At 44.7% G+C, this 20,387-nt stretch overlaps 1 protein-coding gene across 1 annotated transcript in view; it reads left to right on the top strand.

The window, feature by feature from the left end:
* RAB3IL1 (RAB3A interacting protein (rabin3)-like 1) overlaps positions 1 to 20,387 on the top strand; it is a 53,905-nt gene that overhangs the window by 13,835 nt on the left and 19,683 nt on the right. Inside the window, exons 2-4 of the mRNA XM_015409375.1 lie at positions 13,290 to 13,536; positions 17,228 to 17,323; positions 19,060 to 19,137. Coding sequence (XP_015264861.1) covers positions 13,290 to 13,536; positions 17,228 to 17,323; positions 19,060 to 19,137 — 421 coding nt within the window. The remainder of the gene's footprint in view (positions 1 to 13,289; positions 13,537 to 17,227; positions 17,324 to 19,059; positions 19,138 to 20,387) is intronic.

Below are 20,387 nucleotides of genomic sequence, written 5' to 3'. Positions count from 1 at the left end.
TGTTGAGGAAGCTTTTGAATGTGTATGGTGGCAGATAATTGATTTTTCTAGCTGTAGAATATATGGAAAGTTTTCCATTTTGCAGGGCAAAAACGGCAACTGACAAAACAGCAAATTCCAACATAGAGGAGAGTTCTCACATCAATGGAAAAGCAGCTAGGTTCTGAACACCACCGCCACTGCATGACATGTGTTTCTGTACTGTCATGTATTTTATGGGTGCTCCATGTTTCTAGAGGAAAAGGTGGTCGTTGCAGGAGATGTAAGAGTAAAGGAGCAAGGGGGTGAAGAATAAGACAAATGTCATGGCTGCCAGCTGCGACATTTCAAAGATGTGCTTTTTCCCTGCTCTTTCTGTATAAACTTGGGCATGGCCGGAGACATGAGCTCTTGGGCAGAAGCCAAAGAACGCTGGGCCTTTAGCTCTTGCCCTGGGGCACTGAATGACCACGGATTCAATCAGGCCTGTAGCTATGGTGGGGCTTTGGGGGCTCTGCCTCTTTCTTAAAGGCACAGCCCCACAATAATTTCTCCTGTAAATGCTTTTTTCAATAATTTTAAACGTTTTTAAAAAGGTGTGTGCTCTTTTAAGCAAAATGGGGTGCTGTAGTTGACTAATTCTCGCACTGAGGAAGGGGGTTGGAGTAGGTGACCTCTATGATCCCTTCTAACTCTGTGCCAAAAAACTGGTCTCCTTTAAGAGAATTTTCCTATCTCAGTGGTAGCTTTCTTGACTATAGAAGTCCTCACCCCCCACTTTCTGGCTTGTTGTTGCTTAGTCTGGCAGGAGTGATTAACTTGCAGCAGTTGAGAACTGTCCTCTAAAGTGGTTGACAGCTTGCAATGTAGAGATCTATCCTGGTCGCAGCTTCCTATTGGCTAAAAGGCTTTTCTTTCTGCACTGAGAACTTCAGCCCCACCAGGAAAACAATTGCCCCACAAGCCACAGACTCCTGGCTCCTGGCCTGCATTCAGTACCAGTCAATGTTATAGTGGGCTACTTTCTGTTTGTTAAAATGTATGCTTATCTATCGTGTTTTATTAAAGAACTCACTTGAGTGGCTCCCTGTATCTATCAGCCAAATAAAATCCCTAATTTCTATAATGAGGAGTAATAAAGCCGCAAGTGAAATTTTAATCCCCCCTGATTTGCTTATTAATGTTGTTGGTCACTTTGGGTCCCTCTGGAGAAAAAAAAGAAGAAATATACTAAGTGAAGGTAGAAAAGCACGGAGGAAAAATGGGGAAGCTTGAAAGAAGGGAAAACATGTTTCTAAAGGCAAAGGGGCACTTATTCACAGTATCCCCTACGGCTGCTGCTAATTGCATAAAGACCTTCTGTCCCTGTGGAAGTTGCACTTTTATGTTTACCTTGCAAAGGGTTCTTATGAACAAGTGACTGGAAATAAAGTTAAATATTCAACACCACCATGAAAATTATTCAATTCTTAGTGTTGTTTGTATCCCTTGAAGAAAGTCTCAGGTTTCACACCCTTAACTGGAACGAGGCAGCCACTGACCCTTTGTTCTACTTCTGCTCTGTTGGTTAGACAGATCTTCTGCCAAGAAAAGTCCATCCTCTGAATATTTGCAATGCACTCCTAATTTCCATTTGTGAGTTAAGGTAAAGATTCCGTTGCTCGAAAGCCAGTCGAGTCCGACTCTAGGGTTGCGGTGCTCATGTCCGTTTCAAAGCCGAAGAGCCAGCGCTGTCCGAAGATGTTTCCGTGGTCATGTGGCCGGCATGACTAAAAGCCAAGGCGCACGGAACGCTGTTCCCTTCCCACCAAAGTGGTACCTATTTATCTACTTGCAATGTCTTGCTTTCAAACTGCTAGGTTGGCAGGAGCTGGAACTAGGGATGGGAGCTCACTCCGTCATGCGGCACACTTGGGTCTCGAACTGCTGAACTACCAACCTTCTGGTCTGCAGTTCAGCGTCTTAACCACTTGAGCCACTGCAGCCCCAGTGTGCATACAAAAGGCAGTGGGATTTCTGTGGAAATAGAAGGGAAAACTTTCAACATGAGCTACCCATTTCCAAGCTTGCTCCAGGAAGTGATAGGAACCGCAGCTATTTTGCTCAGTTGACAATGCTATGAAGGAAACTGTTGCTGAGTGAGGCTTTTTTAGGCTAGGTTAAGAAAGATCCAGGTGGGCCCTGGGCAGTTGTGTTGAAGCAGGAAGTGTGCCTGCACACGAAAGCTCATACCTTGAATAAAACTTTGTTGGTGTAATGTATTCAATAGCTGTCATTGAATGCATGATGTATGTGAAACATCTAATTGACTTGCCATGTTGAGCTTCGTCCTGGGCTAGGATCCAAATCCATCCAATCGCATTGCTAGCCCAGGAAGCACCTAGCCAATCACTTTACAGCAAGCTCCCTGAGTGGGAACGTCTGTGATTGGTCCTTATATGAACAACCGTATTGGTTGGTATTTGTACAGTGGGTGTGGCTACATTAGCCGGGAGAGTTTAAAAGCAGGACAACTGCAATGTAAAAGCTGAACTGTCCCGTTCTGGCTATCAGATGTTGATCCGTGTTGGAGTTGTGTTCGAGTTGAAGAATAAAGTTGTGTTCTTGCTGAATCACTCTCCGACTTCTTTGTTAAGCAAGCGACTTAACAGTTGGTCTTAAAGGTCCCACTGGACTGAAACTTTGTTCTACGTTAAGAAAGTTCCTGTGCAGCCATTTTAATTCCTTTTCGAGTAGGTCACCCGGCTTGCTGTGGTGTTGTGCCTTGGAAAGCTATAAGGGATGCATTTCATAGCTAAATGAAGCTTTAAGGGGTTCTTTGCTTCGTTTATATCCCTTATTAACGTGCCTGAAGTTTCTTAGACATGATAGACAAAACAGGGAGTGGCAGCCAGTCTTGGCAACTTGAGCACTTAATTAGGAATCGACTCTCTAAGAGATCTCTGCCACATGGGACTGAAGACTGAAATCTGATTCACTTGCTTTGGTTCTGGACCCATCAAGCAGCGTGAGCAGCAGAAACAGAAATACATCAGACTGCCTTGAAGTGTGTGTTTCAACCAGTCAGACCCGGGAAGCTTAGATACAAATTCTAAATACTAGCTGGATGATCTTGGGCAAGTCATACTTGAATGCAGTTTCTCTTTTTCTTCCCTGCATAGGCAATGGTTATTCTAAAGGGCATTTGAGATATCTCCCTCTCCCTCTCTCCCCTTCAGATAGAAGAATTTAGTCATGCAGCGTGATTTTCTTTTCTCTCTCTAGCTGCAGCACAAACCTTTGGATCCAAGCCATTATTTGGGCAATAAGAGCTCTTCTTGAATTTCTCAAAAGAAGTAAATCTGAAAAACAAAAGTTTCCTCTTCCTCTAATGAGGGGAGGGAAACGATTGGCAAGTTAGTTAACTTTCCATTGTGGTCTTTGGTATAATCACACCTTGTTTCCATGGGTTATGTTGGGGCCCAACTTTGCCTTACTTATTCTAAGTCTTCCTTTAGAAACATCTCCGTTGTTTTTAAAATTTTAATTTTCATCTCAAAACATCCAACATTTTATAAAATCTTACATTTTGACAAAAACAAAGAAAATCTATACAATATTAGAAGTCTGATTTGGCATATGACTATAGGTCATTTACCAATACTCTGCAAATCTTGCCAGATTTTCTATGTATGTTAGGTTGCTGGAATGGAAAGACTGCCAAACTTAAATTAAGATATTCTTTAGCTGTAGGAATTATGCTTAATTTCCAGTCTGTGGCCAGAATGTTATTAGAATATGCTAGCCTCCCAATATTGGCAAAACTTTCAATTCTGTCAGTCATATTTCAAAAGATCCTGATTGGGTTTTTTTAAAGTTTTTTATTGCTTTTCATCTCTACACACTACAGGATAGAGGAAAAAGGAATAATTTAAAGTAAAATACAGAGTAAAGGTAAAGGTAAAGGTTCCCTTGCTTGAAAGCCAGTCGAGTCCGACTCTAGGGTTGCGGTGCTCATCTCCGTTTCAAAGCCAGCGCTGTCCGAAGACGTTTCCGTGGTCATGTGGCCGGCATGACTAAACACCAAGGCGCACGGAACGCTGTGACCTTCCCACCGAAGTGGTCCCTATTTATCTACTTGCAATTTCTTGCTTTCGAACTGCTAGGTTGGCAGGAGCCGGAACTAGAGACGGGAGCTCACTCCATCTTGCGGCACCCGGGTCTCGAACTGCTGAACTACTGACCTTCCACAGCCTGCAGTTCAGCGTCTTCACCACTTGAGCCACCACAGCTCCTAAATACAGAGTAAACAGGGATCAAAAATGTTTTACGTTTCGGTTACCTGGTATTTCCTCACTGTTTAGCTTTAACATAGTTGGAGATTAAAAATTGATATTTCTATTTTAAACAGTGCAAACAAAATTAGCTATAGTGTGTGCATTCTAGTAAATAAACACAAAAGAAAGAACAGACTTTCAGAATCGGGTTATTTAGCTGTTTTCTTCCCTCCGCGTTTGTTCTTACCAAAGGGCAGCCTAACTTTAAATGATTTCGTGGCCACAACTCCTAATTCTGATTCAGAGTCAAAAACCTCCTCTAGGGAGCTACTTGAGGAGCTGTCACTGCTTCTGGAACCATGGTCACCAACATCTTCTATAACGATACTGTCTTTTACTTTCCCTTTTTCTTTCACTGGACTTTGATGCTGTTTCAAAAATGCTTTTGCTTTGAGGACAGAGTCAATCTTTTCTTTTTTCTCTTTGAAGTTGAAGATAAATCCTTCCGGGATTATCCATCTGTAGGGAGTGGCATTTTTCTGTAGAAATGAAGTCAGATTTTTATATTGTTTCCTCCTCTTTCTCACCTCAAATAGAACATCTTTTAAGACCTTTGCTTCTTCTCCTTGGATTTTTAAGGTTATTCCATTGGTCGCTTTCAGAATCATATCCCTTGTTGACCTTTTAGAGAATTTCACAAATACTTCACCAGGCAGGTTGTTTTTCTTGATAAATTCGGGATAGGTTCAGTATACCATATCCACGTTGTTTTGTAAGAGTTCCACTTTGCAACCTGCAACAGGAGCTAGGGTTTCGCTTAGAATCTCTTTCAGGTTCTCATCTTTTTGCTCCAGAATACCTTGAAATCTCAGGACGTATGCTGACCGTTCTAACTGAAGTTGTAACAGCTGTTGTTTCTCGGAGGTCCTCTCTTTTCCCACTACCTCCATTCTCTGGTTCAATACATTTGTCTTCTCATCAACCTTCTTCAGCTTTTTAGTTGTCTTCTCTGTTCTTGCATTGGTTTCTTTCAGTTCTTTTTGTAGCGCTACAAAGTTGTTGTTCAATTTAGTCATCTGGTCCAGTAGAGGGTGCAATGCTGCAGTAATCATCTTGGAGATATCTGTGGTTACTTTCACTCTGGAAGCCAGAGACGATGAGCTGGCAGTTCCTGAAGAAGCTTTCACTCCAGGCGCCATTTTTTCACCCCAATGAGACATTGTTTACATTAAAGGTAAAAGTTTTTACTGCTTCTGAAAGTTTTTTGAAGTAGAGGATTTTTTCTAGTCTGCACAACAGTCTGTTGAATTAACATTCTCCCTTCAAAGCCGCCGTTTTGCCCCTCACTTTCTTTCTTTTTCGGCTGATTTTCCCGGGGTAGGGTAGCCTCCCCCCCTTCGCTGTATTTGGGGCTTTTTAAGCGGTTTTGTGGGTTTGCGTCTAACTGCTTGCACAATTTGCCAAATAGTCACTCATGCTTTACTCCTTGGCTTGGGCCCAGAAACGGGAAAAGTCTCTTAATGCCAGATCTCCTGCCTGCTCGTTTCAGTATGCTTCTTTTAGTCCATGGCTGGTCTCGCACCAGCAGGACCTATCGGGGCAAAAGGAAGCCTCGATCCTTTGGCCGGCACATCGGGAGAGGCTTCCCTCGTGCCCCAGGCTATGAGCCCTCTCTGGGGGCTCTGGGGGCCCCTGGAATATTCCAGGACCCCTCCCGTCTGGTGTGATTGCGGGCCTCACTTATCAGAGCTGCGATGGAGCGCACCCGCCAGCAAGACGCCGAAGCTGGAAGTCATCAAAAGATCCTGATTGTTGATCACAATGTGATCTAATGGAAGACTGAAATCAGTGGAGAAATACCTGTGCTGAAGAACCTGTAACATTTGTCCCATACTTTAATAAACGGAGGTGCAATTAACTTTCCTGTATTCCCTGTTGGAACATAGGGCTTCCTTGTTGTTCTGATCTGTCAAGGGCTTTCTTCACTCAATTCAGACTGGGCACTGAACCATGCTACTGGACAGATTCATAAAGCAGCATAAGGTTGGGGGCTGCTTATCCTTGAGCTGATCATCTACTCTGGATTTTCCTCTCTTATGAATGGATAGATTTGTTATCTTCCACCAGCCTTTTAGCATACCCTTGTTAATCAAAGGAGGAAGAGAAGAATTATTTTTGTAATGCCTTGGATCATCTCAATTTATACTTCCATCCCTGTCATCATAGCTATTCAAGCAATCAAGAGATGAATGGGAAGTTTTAATGTGCAAGGTGTGCTTGATGCTACCCAGCCAAAGAACCACTACTTCCCTTGTTTAGAAGACAATGGTAGTTCTTTGTCCTGGTTCTTAGAAGGTGTGTCTGGGGTGCATCACTTCATGCAACGCCTCACCTGCCACCTGACTAAATATGCCTCCGTACGAACAGGGTGGAGGAGAGATTCCATTCGTATGGAAAACTGGCATGTCATGGGAAAAGGTTCTAGCCTAGTCTTTCCCCAGACATACTAAGTTCCTGTGTACAGTGATGGGGGTGGGATATGGAGAAGCACTCAGTTTTGTGAGGTCCCATCTGCAGCCCAGGCACAAGTGCACAACCTCAGCATGACCTGGGTCTTTGAATTCAGCTCTAAATGCTGTTACAATGCAATCAAGTTGTGTCTGGTTTAATATTGTTCTTACCTCTGATCTAAAACATTGCTTTCCAAACATGTAACTTCCATCTATGTTTGGATTAGTCTTACTCGGGGATCTTAGCTTTTGCTCTTCCTGGAAAACGTGATGTTTGTTTCTTGGCCGTTCTCCCCTGATTTCTCTCTCTCTTTAGCTGATGTTTTCAACAGTTTCCAATTTTGTTTAATTTGCAGAGAGTAAGAATACAAGTGGGTTTACTGGCAGTGATCAGCAAGTTTCCCCCCCAAATTCTTCGCTCGGCTTTGTATACTTTAGTTGTGCTTTTGAGGATAATAATAATAATAATAATAATAGTCTTTCAATTTATTGATCGCTCAATCCTTGCAGAGCTGCCAGCTCTGAGCGATTTACAGTTACTCATGTGTTGACATGGGACTAACAATGATGGGGGTAAGGGAGGACAACATATATCCCCGTTCGCGGGGAGGGCGGGTTATAAATTTAAATAAATAAATTAAATAAATAAATATTTTTAATCACACACACTTCGCAAGTCGACAGGGAGTTTGGTCAGCTGTAAGCATCAGACGTGTTCCGGTGGCATTCTTAGTCAGCGTCGCTTGATGTCGTCAGCATTTTTCTCAGTCGCAGCACACCACTGCCACTGTCTGGCCGGAAGGGCCCATTGCAGGCTTTTCTTTGATGCTGCGTAGGTCTCTCTCGGCTTTTGATCTTACGCGCGGACCTTCTGTTTGTCGGCTAACACTTCCCAACAGGGGGGTTAAGTGTGCCCACCCTCTCTAAGGAGTGGTACCCATTTTATCTACTCGCTGAAGCTTTTGAACCGCTGGGTGGACGGCGAGCTGGGGACACGGCTGGTAGCCAAAGGTGAGAACAATATGGAAGACTTATGTAGAAATGCATCAGAGTACAGTTCTGATCCCTTCATAAAAATGCCTTCCTGAATGTTACTGTTCTGCACATTCTACAGAACAGGCCCTTAGTCACAGTGGGGCACCTTGGGGCTAGGCCCCTGACTTACTGGCAAGGCTTGACTTACTTCCCATCCAGCCCAGGGTCCCCAAGAGGTGGCTGGTGCGGGGAAGGAGTCAAGTATTCCTTTAATTTGATTAGCCAGTGTCCCCTAAGAAATTTAAATGCCCCCCTGACTTTAAAAAACCTGGCTACAGAATGAGTTTGAGAGTCTTCCTGACCTCAAGTAGACCATCCAAGAAGGTGGGGGCCACAGCAGAGAATGTACCTGAATTGGCCTTTACCCATCCCATTTGTAGGGTGGGGCACCTTCAGAAGGCATTGCACATCTGTGTAAAGCTGTTGTGGGGGAACATAGCGGAGAGGCAGCCCTGCAGCTATGTGGGTCCAAGGGCTTTGTAGGTGATCATTGGTATCTTGAATTGAACCTGGCAACGGATTAGTAACCAGTGGAGTAACTGCAGAAGGATTCCACCTTAAAGTGGAATCAACATACTATATGAGCTGTGTGAATTAATGTTTGGCAATTAATGTATTGGGCTGCAGGTTGCCTGCTAAATTGTGTTTTTAACATACTCTGGTTGGCTGTTGCAAAATTCTTATATTATGCAATCAGAAGACGAGGCTTAAATAGCCAAGCGTAAGGGACTGATGCATCTTAGTATTTTGCTGTATTTCCATGATGTTTTGTGCTTTCAATGCCAATAAAGGTTTTGTGTGTGTGTGTGAACATACTCTGGTATTGAATCCTTATTATGTTGTGTGTGTGTGGTTGTGCCTGGTTAGCTTCCTGTGGTTAATGATGCTACTGATGTGTCCCATTAACTGTGGTGAAGATGCTAGTAGGAATTTGCTCTGGGAGGGGGCTTCAGGAAAAGACAGCACAATTCTGCTCTAGGTCTAAAGATTGGCCCTGTTACATGTGACCATATGCCAAAGTATTGATGTTTAGGGTGACATACGTGAGATGTAGTGTTCTCTTTTCCCCTTTTTGCTAATAGGCTCCAAGCTGCAAAGTAAACTTTATGAAGTGATTTGGTCTTCTTCCATCTATTCACTGCTCATGTTCTTTGGCTGCCTTGGTACTATTTGACTTGGAACTGAAATTGGATTTGTATCATAATCTTCTTCCTTTTTTGCAGAACTAGTTCCCTGTTGACTTTCTTTTCTATCTGATTACTCTTCCTGTTAAATGGCAATTACATTTACATTTTTTTGTTTCCATACGGTTCATATCCCCCATGTCTGTCTCACGTCTTCTTAGATATTTATTTACCACTTAATCAACATCTGCTTCAGTGAAATGGAGCTGATGGTCTTTTGAACTTCTTAAAACAACTTTAGGCCATTTTAAATCTGAATCCAAAGCTAAGTCATACAGATGTTCTGCTGCTTGCAGTTTTGAGTGTGTGTGTGAGAGAGAGTCTGTCTATCATCTACCCCTATCTATAGATTAGGGTTACCAAACCCCCCTGAGGGGCAGAAACCCCACCCCCGCGTGCGCGTCATCCGGAAGTGACGTCGCACGCTGGGGGCGGGGCCACGCCATTTGAGGGGAAAACTCTTTGTCTTCCCCTCAAATGGCGTGGCCCCGCCCCAGCGTGTGACGTCACTTCTGGTGATGCTCTGGCGGCACGCGCGCACATCCCCGGCCGGCTCCCGGAGCGACAGGACGCTCCCCCGCCGGTAAGGATTTCTGATTTGGCAACCCTACTATAGATAGATATATAGATATAGATATCACACTCCAGATATACACAATCTCATTTTTATGTGCTTTCTACTGTGCTTGTCCACACAATGACTGGTTTCAAAAACTGTTCTTTGGTCAATCCGCTGACCAAGGCTGAAAGCACAGCCTGAACTCTCTTATAATTGGCGAATGAATGGCTTGCACCCCATAGGTAACACTGCAGCTTAACTGTACATATGGTTCTCTGGATCACAGCCATCCCTCCTTCTTGCTCTTCAGTTCTCTTTCCCATGGGATTTCTCCTCCACCCCCACTGAATATTTTTCTTCGCAATAAGTATATTGCTGTTAATTATTTATGCATCCCTCTTAACAAATAAAGAGCTTTGCAGCCTTGCTCATGGTTGCTTGTGAAAGAGACCCTGGTTATGCCGTTTCTGTGCTTGGAAATCTGAGGCCGAGAGAGGCTGTCGTCCAAGATGGAATTTCATTTTAGATCTCTCTAGCCAAGTTCAGCATTCCATCCCTGCCTCTCTGGTTCGCTGCTCATTTTTCTTTTTTCCTTATTTAGACAAAGGGTTGTTATTGTTGTCTATGCATAAAATGCACACCCAGAATGGGGCCAATGTGTTCTTTGGGACCTGATAGCAGCAAGGTCAGGTTTTGCATGTCCAAACCCTGCAGTCCTTCTCTTGAAACTTACTTTTGTATTTTGACAGCCTTCTATCTACTGCTCACAAGCCAGGCAAAGGCCATGTGTTAGTCATCAGCTTCTCTTTCCCCCCATATCTGTGCAGCATATGTTCTGTATTTCTTCATAAAAAGTGGGATTTGGGTTAGCTGTTTATCGACTCATGTAATTTTCGGAGCTATTTGGGACCTTCCCCATCTGCCTTTTCTACTTTCTCACCCACATTTTTTCCGTATATTTGTGGTAATCTGGGTTTGTTTGGAGAGGTTTTTTTGTTCCATCCTGTCCATTCTTTCTAAAGCTCTGATGAAGCTATAAAGCCAGGTTCTCACAAATGGGGTGCTGGGGTGGTAACCCTGCTTCTGGAGTTGGACCACAGACTGCAGGTAGGGGTCGTATGTCTGAATGCTCCTCCATATTAAAAAAACCCACACCGTTTCACATAGAAAAGTAGCATCTCGAGGAGAAGGCAAGGTGACGACACTTGACACTGTGCAGAGGGATTGCTTTTTGTATGGAGAAGCGTTCAGGCATACAGACCCCTGCATGTGGTGGAACAATCCCAAACCCAGGTGTATATCATCCCATCTGCTTTTTGTGAGAATTTACAAGCAATTGGAGCTGACCTTTCAGGAAGAGCTTTACAATTAAGGCATCAAAGGACTTTTGCTGTAAATTTCCATCCAACACTGTGAGGAGTAAAAAGAGAGGGCAGTGATCCTTCCCAGTTCTAGGATGCATAATGCCAGTCAGTGCTGCTGATGGATGTCTGCAATCTTCTATAGACTCCATCTTTGTGATCTTTGTGCCCCATCTTGTAGGGATAACTTCATGCAGCCCAACCCAATGCATATTTACTCAATGAGGTCAAATGGCTTTATCATAAATATGCAGAGAGGTGTATCTGAAGCCCATTTGGGTCACAACTGTCCTACTTGTTAGTCAGCTGAGATATTTACCCCAGGCAATGGACTAAGCAACACTGAATGTTGTCTAGTGATTCACATGTGCTTGGCTTTTATGTCAGCCTGTTTCTACAGTTAAGATACTTAGACTTCCTCTTCTGGCCTCTCTCACTACACAGCATTTTGTGAAAACATCCCGTATTCCCTAGAAAGTAGGAAGTGATGTCTCCATCTCCACCCAACTTGTCCTTCGAGGGTTTGTTAATAAGCTTTAGTGCTAATTTGAACTGCAGACTCTGCCGAATTTGGATCATTGCCTGAATGAAAGCTCTGGGAACTGCCAAGGAGCCACCCATCATGTCCAGCCGCGTGTGCATCTGTGTGGAGCACTTTCAGTCCAGAGTTCTCCAGTGTCAGGCTGCACCATTCTCAGCTTAAGGGTAGGCAGTGTTTTTCATGATATGGCTCTTAAATATAGGCAGGCTGTTTGCAGCTGTTGATTATTGGGATGAGAAATAATGGTGGGCTGGTTGCTGACAATCTGTATTGTGAGGCACCATGTGCATCTAGCAACACTGTGGCTGTTGTGTGCACAGTTGTGCTGTGCACATATACTCTAGTGTGGCCCCGGTCATACGGAGAATTTGCCGCACGAAAGGCACGAATGTTGGGCGGATTTTCAGGGCGCGATTACACTTTAACATCTGGGAAGCGTAGCGCACTCATGGCCAACCCGTGGCGTCCCGCTGAAGATGCGGAGTTAAAAAGTACCAGGGAAAGTGCACTAGTATCCGGAAAACACGCGGCACAGACGGGCGTCTGATCGCGGGAACGCTAGTATCCTGTGACATCCGGCGCCCGTCCACGTCCCGTCACAAACCGGATGTTTTTCATAAGCGCATGTGCACCAACACAAAACTGAAAGCAGTGCTGCTTTGTGGAACTGCACATGCGTACAAACGTGAAATGCTTGTGTGATCGCGCCACGCCACTTCTTTGCCATGCTGCAGCGTCGCCATGTGATTGCCAGCTAACAGCCTAAGCACAGAGACTTCGGGGACCATGTGATCGGGCTATCGCACTTTATTTTGCTCCGGGGCGAACAGCCACGCCTCCCACCCCCTCACGTCATCAGGCCCGTATGACCGGGGCCTGTGAGATTCAAAGTCCAGAATTGGAATTCAACTTCTTTTCTTATGGTGTGATTTCTTCTCTACTATGGTAGTAGAAGTTCAGTTCATGGTAACAATAGTGTGACGTGGTACAAGTCAAATGGGGTGGGGCAGCGTGTTGGTACGGGGACAGTCTTGCAGAGCATGGAGGCCCCTTGTTTTCCAGGGTTCAGTTGAAAAGCACTGGATGAAGTAATCCTGCTGAAGCTGCACAGATCTAGTTCTGATCAATACCTGATAAGAAGCCACCTAGTGGTGCTGCTGGGGAAGAATAGCCTTACGGTATTTTGTTTATCAAGGGCCTCTCTTGTTGTTAAAGCATCTCATGTATAACAACAGAAAGTTTAAGATGTCTGTCTAATCTGTACAACTCCTATGCACTGCTTCTTTCGTTGAGGAAATATCCTTTTAACTTCAAGGATCAGTTTGGAAAAACCTAAGACACTAGGGTTGCCAACATCCAGGTAGTGCCCGGGGATCTCCCATATCTCCACACAACACAGATCCCTACAGAACTCATCTTGGAAAATTCAGAGTTCTCCTGGGAAAAAAATGGCTGCTTTGAAAGGTGGACTCCACGGCGTTACACACTGCTGAAGCCCCCCTCCCCTTCCCAACCCCCGGGCTGCGCTTCTAAAACTCCTGGAATTTTTCCACCCTGAAATTGGCAATCCTGTCAGAAACCTATCATGGTGGTTCATCAAGTGAAGGAGCTTCTTTGACCTGCACAATTTTCTGTTTCTAATCTGTCTCCCTTCCCTGTTGTGTACACAAGCAATGTGCCTAATTTCTGTTCTTGGCCATCTCTGAACTCATCTGGGAAAATAAGGTGTTTAAAGTTGCTGTGAGATGAAATCACCTTAATACAAAAGTCTGTGGTGGTAGAATGCAGCTGAGAGTGGGGAAAGTGGGAACATATTTTCCATGTCTTCTTTATCGATCCAGACCCAATGGGTCTTCTCCTACAGCCAGGCCCAGTTCGAAGAGCCCCGGCATCAGGTCCACAAGCAGCCAATAGTGGGACAATGGAAGCCACTTGCAACCATGAGAGAACAGGAGCTGCAGCACTTGGAACCTCCTGGCAAGGACTGTGGCAGTGGGGATGAGAACCAGTCCATGGCTCAGCTCAGCGTCTCCCGCTTGCGCAGTTCCTCTGTGGAGATCCGTGAGAAGGGGTCAGAGTTCCTGAAAGATGAGCTCCACAGAGCTCTGAAGGTAAGTCTTTGCAAAGAAGTGAGGACAACAAAGTTGTGAGTAGAGTCATGTGCTTGCATGCTCAAGTCTATGTGAATCTGTGTGAGCTTCTTCTGAATGGCTCACCAGTAAATACTTTGATCATTCCTTAAGAAATAAAGCCGTTACTGAATGCAGAAGAAACTAGAAACCCACTGGAGGGTAAAGGCCACACAAAACCATCTTTTAGTATTTAGTGTATTTAAGTTTCCTTTGTCAAACATATTATTGCATAACATTTTGTGTGCTTATAAGCATTGTATGAACTGGGTTGTTTTTTTTCCTATAGGTGTGTTTTACACTTCAAGTCGTTGGTGGTTTTGTGTTTTTAGACTTGTGGCAAGTGTGTAATGCTAATCTTTTTACCTGAACATTTCTTTAATTATCTTATTGATTCATATTTAAAAAGTGTGATTTTATACCACAGGACCCATTCTTATGTGTTTGACACTTAATAAAGGATTAGATAGGTATTGAGGGAACACAAACTTATTAGTTATTCTAAAACTGAAATCTCCACATTCAGAGGCAGAATAGTTCTGACTTCCAGATGCTTGGACTATACACATGTTGGTTTCTGGGCAAAATTCAAAGTGCTGTTTTTTACACTGAAGGACTTAAATTACTCGGGGTTGGGTTCTCTGAAGAACCACCTTTCTGTATACGGTCCTGCCTGCCAATTAAGCAACACTGGCCCTTAAACCGTGCACTCTGTGTTCCTACCTTCAGAAGTAAGGAGGTGGCAACTGGAGACAGGGCATTTTCGGAGGTGGCATACCACCTGTGAAATGCCCCCTTCTTAAGCCTTGCCTGGCATGTACTTTACTGTCTTTTACATTTATCTTTACTCAGATTTTTATTGGAAGGATGCCATGTTTTAGCTGTAATTTTTATGCCCTGCTTTCTAGCCTGTTTTATGAATATAACTTTAAACTACTTAATGTTACTTTTATGCTGGCACACTTCTGGCTTGTTCTAGGGTGCTGGTCATCTGGCTGGCAGGCAATGCGCCCTCTAAGCTTTGGAGTCTTGTGAGCAAAAATTCTACTTTGTGAGCTACTGGCATTAGAGTTGTGAGCCAGCGATTTGGCTCCTGCCTAAATTAGTTTGCTCTGCACCCATCCTTCCCGAGCTAAGACAAAAATGTGTGAGCTGGAGGCTAAAAAACTGTGAGCTAGCTCACACTAGCACAGCTTAGAGGGAACACTGCCGGCAGGGGGAGTTACCAGGAACAGGAGGGAGGCCCAAGCTATGTTGCTGGTATTTGGGTAAAAAATGTATGGTAGAAACCATTTTTACCATAGAGTTTTTGCCCTAATGCCAGAGTGTTGCTGTGACTTTGCAACATGATGACATCACTTCCGGTACATGTTGGAAGTGACATTGCCACATTGCCGGCATGGTAGTCTCTGCCTCCCTCCTGCTTACTGCTAAGTCCCCCCCCCCCGGTCCCCAGCCGGTTGCCAGGAGGGACCTGTTAACCCTCCCTTGTTCTTATAGCCAGTTTGACTGTGGATAATTTTATGATTTTTTTTTACTGGACTAGTTATGTATGTATTTAAGAGATTTCTGTGTTGCCTCATCCAAGTTTTGCTCGAGGCACTTGCAGGTAAAATAATAAATTAACACCATAAAAACAAGCCATTGAAACAAGCCCAAGGGACATAGACAGCACAAATCTGACCGGAAGCAGTCCATTAAAAAGCTGAAAAGATAAAAACCCTCATTAAAAACCAAGGTAAAAGGATATGTTTTGGCCTGTTGCCTAAAAAACAGTAGAGTAGGTGTCAGGTGAGCCTCAACAGGGAGAGCATTCCAAAAGCGAAGGGCCACCACAGAGAATGCCATCTCTAATTACCACCTGCCTTATGTTTTTAATATTTTGTGCTCCCTCAAGAGGGTCTCTGAAAAGGCAAAATATTAATCTTCCAAATAGAAACATGTCAGTTGCCATGAAGTCACCCCGTGGCTTTCTCCAGAGACTCTGTGTAGGTAGAGATGGAAACCGACTGGTGGCCCCTGCTCTCATTCTGCAAGAGGCCTCTGTATGTTCTAATAACATGGATATTTTCATAGTTTATTTATGGGATATCCTGCCCATATTTTATCCTCATAACGACCCTGTGAGGTAGGTTTGGTTGAAAGTGGTGATGGGCCCAAGGGCACTCGGAAAGCTTCCATGACAGAGTAGAGGTTTGAACCTAAGTCTGGCACTCTGACTAGCACTTGTGACTGCCATAAACATGTACTGACAAGAGAGTTCACCTAGAACTGTAGTTTTCAGGTTGTGACAGACCTCCTTGAGGAAGGACGAGATGCACTAGAGGAGAGGTGAACTCTGAGCTAACCCTCCTTCTCCCCCACCCTAGACATCCCTCAGGCTGCCTCCAGCCCTTCCAGCCAGCTGAACAATTTAATCTGTTGTTCTTGGTTGCATTTAAGAAAGCCCAAAATATGACTTTCCCCCATCATCTCTACTTTCATGATATAATTTTGGACTACCTAATGGAGAATCAAGCCCTGACCTGGATACCTCAGGTTGGCCCGATCTCATCAGATCTCGAAAGCTAAGTAGGGTCGGCCTTGGTTAGTACTTGGATGAGAGACCAGCAGGGAAGTCCCTCCAGAATAGCTACACAGAGGGTGCGGTCAGACGGCGCGCTGAGAGCGGGTTAAACTGCTCCGGCTCTAACTGGATTATATTTGATCTGGATAATCGCGATCACACTTACCTCCTTTATCCTGCCTCACCGCGCAGTCACATCGCTCCCCAGCGTCTACACTTCTGACGCGCGGGAGCGTGTGTCGGCAGGTTTTTAAAAAATTTGTCCTCAGTTTGTGCATGCACATAGGCGCCCCTCCGTAGAAGGGGGGGGAACTATCATGGCGCATGCGCAGAACCACCAGAGTGAATCAATTCAACCCCTCCAACAAAAGACTTCCCTTTAAATGTTTGACCCGAAAATGGCCTCTGTGAGATCCCAAACTCATCTAAACGCTAAAACAAGTGATGGTTTAAATGTCGTTTTTCTAAACGTGGTGGCAGAGCTCCGCCTATGTGCACACTGCCAGTGCATTTAAAAAAATGGTGGGCGAAAAGCGGAAGCCTCGGGCAGCTTTCGAGTGGGGAGGGGATTTAAACCAGAAGTGGGTTGACACCGCAGGAGCAATCAGACGTCAGAAAAGTGCATCTAGAACCGGAGAATCATGAAAACACCACTTGGGGACCTGGTAACAAAATACTCCGTTTTAAAGGGGGTTTGAGCCGGAAAGCGACGGCTGGGGAGGGTGCGCAGATGTTGGGTGTGTGGACGTGGATATAAAATCCATTACTGAAGCGTGCCGAAAGCGGAATAAATGGCCCGTCTGAACGCAATGGCAAACCATCTCTGAACGTCTCTTGCCTTGTAAACCCTATGGGATCACTATAAGTTGACTGCAACTTGACAGCAAAAAAAAGGGTATTGGGTGTGAAAAACCTTTGGCTTAGGTGCTTGAAAACAGTTGCCAGTTAGTTTAGATAATACTGGCATAGGTGGGCAACTGGTAAAAGACAACTCCTTGCATTCTTAAAGTGTCTGTGGGAGGAGTCCTATGTCCTTACGGTTACATGGGGAGTCCTTGCCCCCCCCATGCCTGCAGTTTTGGTTTCTTATGTGTTTTTCCTCTGTAGGAGCTGAAGTTAAAAGATGAAGAATGTGAAAGGCTTTCCAAAGTGAGAGAACAGCTGGAGCAGGAACTGGAAGAGTTAACAGCAAGCTTGTTTGAGGTATTGCCCCTGAGATCAGTGCCTGGACCCCAAGGGGATGTTCCTACTCTTCTGGAACCAAATTCGAGCACTACACATGGGCTGATTTCGCACAAGGAGCTTGGCCGCCATCACGCCTCCCCTTGCCCCGTTTCCATTGGTCGATTTCCGACTCGAAGCCGCGCGGCCGCATTTTGACCTGCGGCTTCGCCCGATTTCCCCCACGGTTTCGTGATCCTGTTTTTTGAGGATCACGAAACTGCGGGGAAAATCGGGCGAAGCCGCAGGTCAAAATGCAGCTGCGCAGCTTCGAGTGGGTAATTGACCAATGGAAACGGGACAAAGGGAGGCGCGATGGCGGCGCAGCTCCTTGTGCGAAATCAGCCATGGAATTCATGAGTACATGCATTCTCCAGCTGTACTGGTACTGACTGTGGAGAACCAAATTTATACAAATAGCCAAATTGCTTGTGCAGGTCATGCTGTGCTACTTCAGACTGTGGGTGAGAGAGCTACATGTTTGAGTACTTAGAGAATAAATCCCCTGCAGGGAGAAAACCAGTTTGTTAGGAAGAAAAGTTCTGGCCTAGCCTCTTTGGCATAATAGTTTTCTTTGGTCAGACAGTTGTTTTATTGGGGAGCCCTGAAATGAGTGATTGCCCCCATCTGAAAGGCACAGAACCCAGGGGCCACAAGACCTGTAGTTCTCCTGATCACACAGCTTAGTGCTGACTGCATATCTACAGAAGGCCCATCTTCCACAGATGCGATTGTGTCCCCTGCTCCTTCCCTTAAACACATAGAGCTCCAGGACTGTTCATTACTTGGGCCTTCTCCAGGTGGTGATAATGCTAAATTCCCACAGCCATCCACTGGAGGGATTCCGTAGTTCCCTAAACATGGATACCCTTGAGAGCAGAAGCATTCTATGTTCTGCAGAATAGTCTAAAATAGTCTAGGTGAGAACACATGATACTTTTACCACCTCCCACGTGATGTGTAGTAAAATTCTTATTTCTTGGAAGGGTAGGGTTGCCAAGTGAATTTTACTCACTGGTGGGGGAGCCTTGCCGCGCTCCGGGAGCCGTCCCTTGTAGTGTGCGCGCCACCAGCACGTCACCAGAAGTGACGTGCGACGTTGATCACGTTGAGGGCGTGGCCTCAATTGTCGGAGGGAAAACCATAGAGTTTTCCCTCCGACAATCGGGGCCAGGCCCCAATGTGATCGACATGGTTGCGTCACCTCCGGTGACGCAGCCACACTGCGCTTCAAGGGGTGGAGTTCCCCTCGGGGCCTGATTCCGCGGCGGCGGAGATCGGGCCTCCAAAGCAGGGGTTTACCCGCCACCCGCCCCCACTTGGCAGCCCTATAGAAGGGTGATACCTTGTGATAGGATGGTCATAGTTTGACTATAACATCCTGACTATCAAATATTCAGTAAAAGTTGGTTTTCCCATCCACACCTATGTCAACCAACCTCAGCAAGAAGGCTGGAGCAAAAGGAAGTATCTTTGCCTGGTGCTTGATGCTAAACCTGGAGAGAATGTTCTATAGCTGAGATGCCACAACAGAAAAGGCCCTGCTTTTGGTGTCCACCCACCTCACAGTTCTACATTAGCGAACATTTTAAAACTGTCTTAGACTTTATCAGACTTATACAACTTTTTGGAGTATGATTCAAGCACTCAGAGCAGTTCATTGTATTATGTTGACTATCTGGCATAATTCTTCATATTTCTTGCACTCTTTTTTACAGGAAGCACATAAGATGGTTCGGGAAGCAAACGCCAAACAGGCGGCATCAGAGAAACAGCTGAGGGAAGCACGAGGGAAGGTGAGTTCTGTCAATCTGCCTTATTATATACGAGGCTTAAATGGTACCTTTTAAATCTCTTTTTAAAGTATAAATATTATATATATATCCTCTTTAAAAATATTACACATCCTCCAAGGAGTTCAGGGCAGTGTATATTGTTCTTCCCTCCTCCATTTTATCCTCCCAGCAGTCTTTTGAGTTAGGCTTGGCTGAGAGAGAATGACTGGTCCAAGGTCACTCAGTGAATTTCAGGGCAGGCGGGGCTCTGACCCTCGATCTCCCAGGTACTAGTCCTCACTGTAACAACACTCACTCTCTAATAGCAGCAGTTTCAGTTTATTGTTTCGACCATGGGTCGTAACAATATATTAACATCATCTTCCACATACTAAAACTACAAAGTTAGCAAATTTAACAAAATTAATTAACAAAATTACAAATATAATACAGGACTAAACCATATAAAATCAGCCCAGTTTAAAAAGTTCAAAACAATTTTAATTCTTATTATAGCTGTATTCCATACAGTTCGACCTAATCCTTCTTGCCACTAATGAAAACAAAGCAACTCTATTAGAAGCATAAGAATCCTCATCTGCAAGCAAAAGTATTACTTTTTCCAAGTCTGAGGCTCCTTCCCACATGGATAGAATATTAGTAATAAATTTGTTTCGGGGGTCATGGTGAAGGGGACATCTCAAAATATAATGAATCACAATCAGGCGTCATTTTGTAGAAAAAGAGCTGCAGGAGCATATGCTAATGAGCTACTAGGCTATTAGCATATGCCACACCCCCTGACATCACTGGAAGTGATGACAGAACAAGAAGCAAAAGGGGGGGAGGCATCTTCAAAAGCCTCCCCTTCCCTTCCCCAGCTGGCCAGTGGGAGGGGAGCGAAGAGAGAAGGGGTTTAAAGTTTAAACCCGTTCTCACTAGAGTTAGGCCACAGAAGGAGGAAAGAGGGAAGGAAAGAGAGAGAGTAGAGAGAAGGAAGGAAAGAGAGAGAGAAGGAAAGAAGGAAGAAAAGAAGGAAGGAAAGGGGATAAAAAGAGAGAAGGAAAGAGGTAAAGAAAGAGAAGGAAAGAAGGCGGGAAAGAAAGAAAGAAAGAAAGAAAGAAAGAAAGAAAGAAAGAAAGAAAGAAAGAAAGAAAGAAAGAAAGAAAGAAAGAAAGAAAGAAAGAGAAGGGAAGAAAGGAGGGAAAGAAAGAGAGAAAGAAAGAAGGAAAGGAAAGAACGAAAGAACGAAAGAGGAAAAGAGAGAAAGG

Source organism: Gekko japonicus, unplaced genomic scaffold, assembly GCF_001447785.1.
Source record: "Gekko japonicus isolate JY-2015 unplaced genomic scaffold, Gekko_japonicus_V1.1 scaffold730, whole genome shotgun sequence".
Taxonomy (NCBI): Eukaryota; Metazoa; Chordata; class Lepidosauria; order Squamata; family Gekkonidae; genus Gekko; species Gekko japonicus.
The sequence above is the reverse complement of the archived record's forward strand: the minus strand, read 5'-3'. Positions and strand labels throughout refer to the sequence as shown.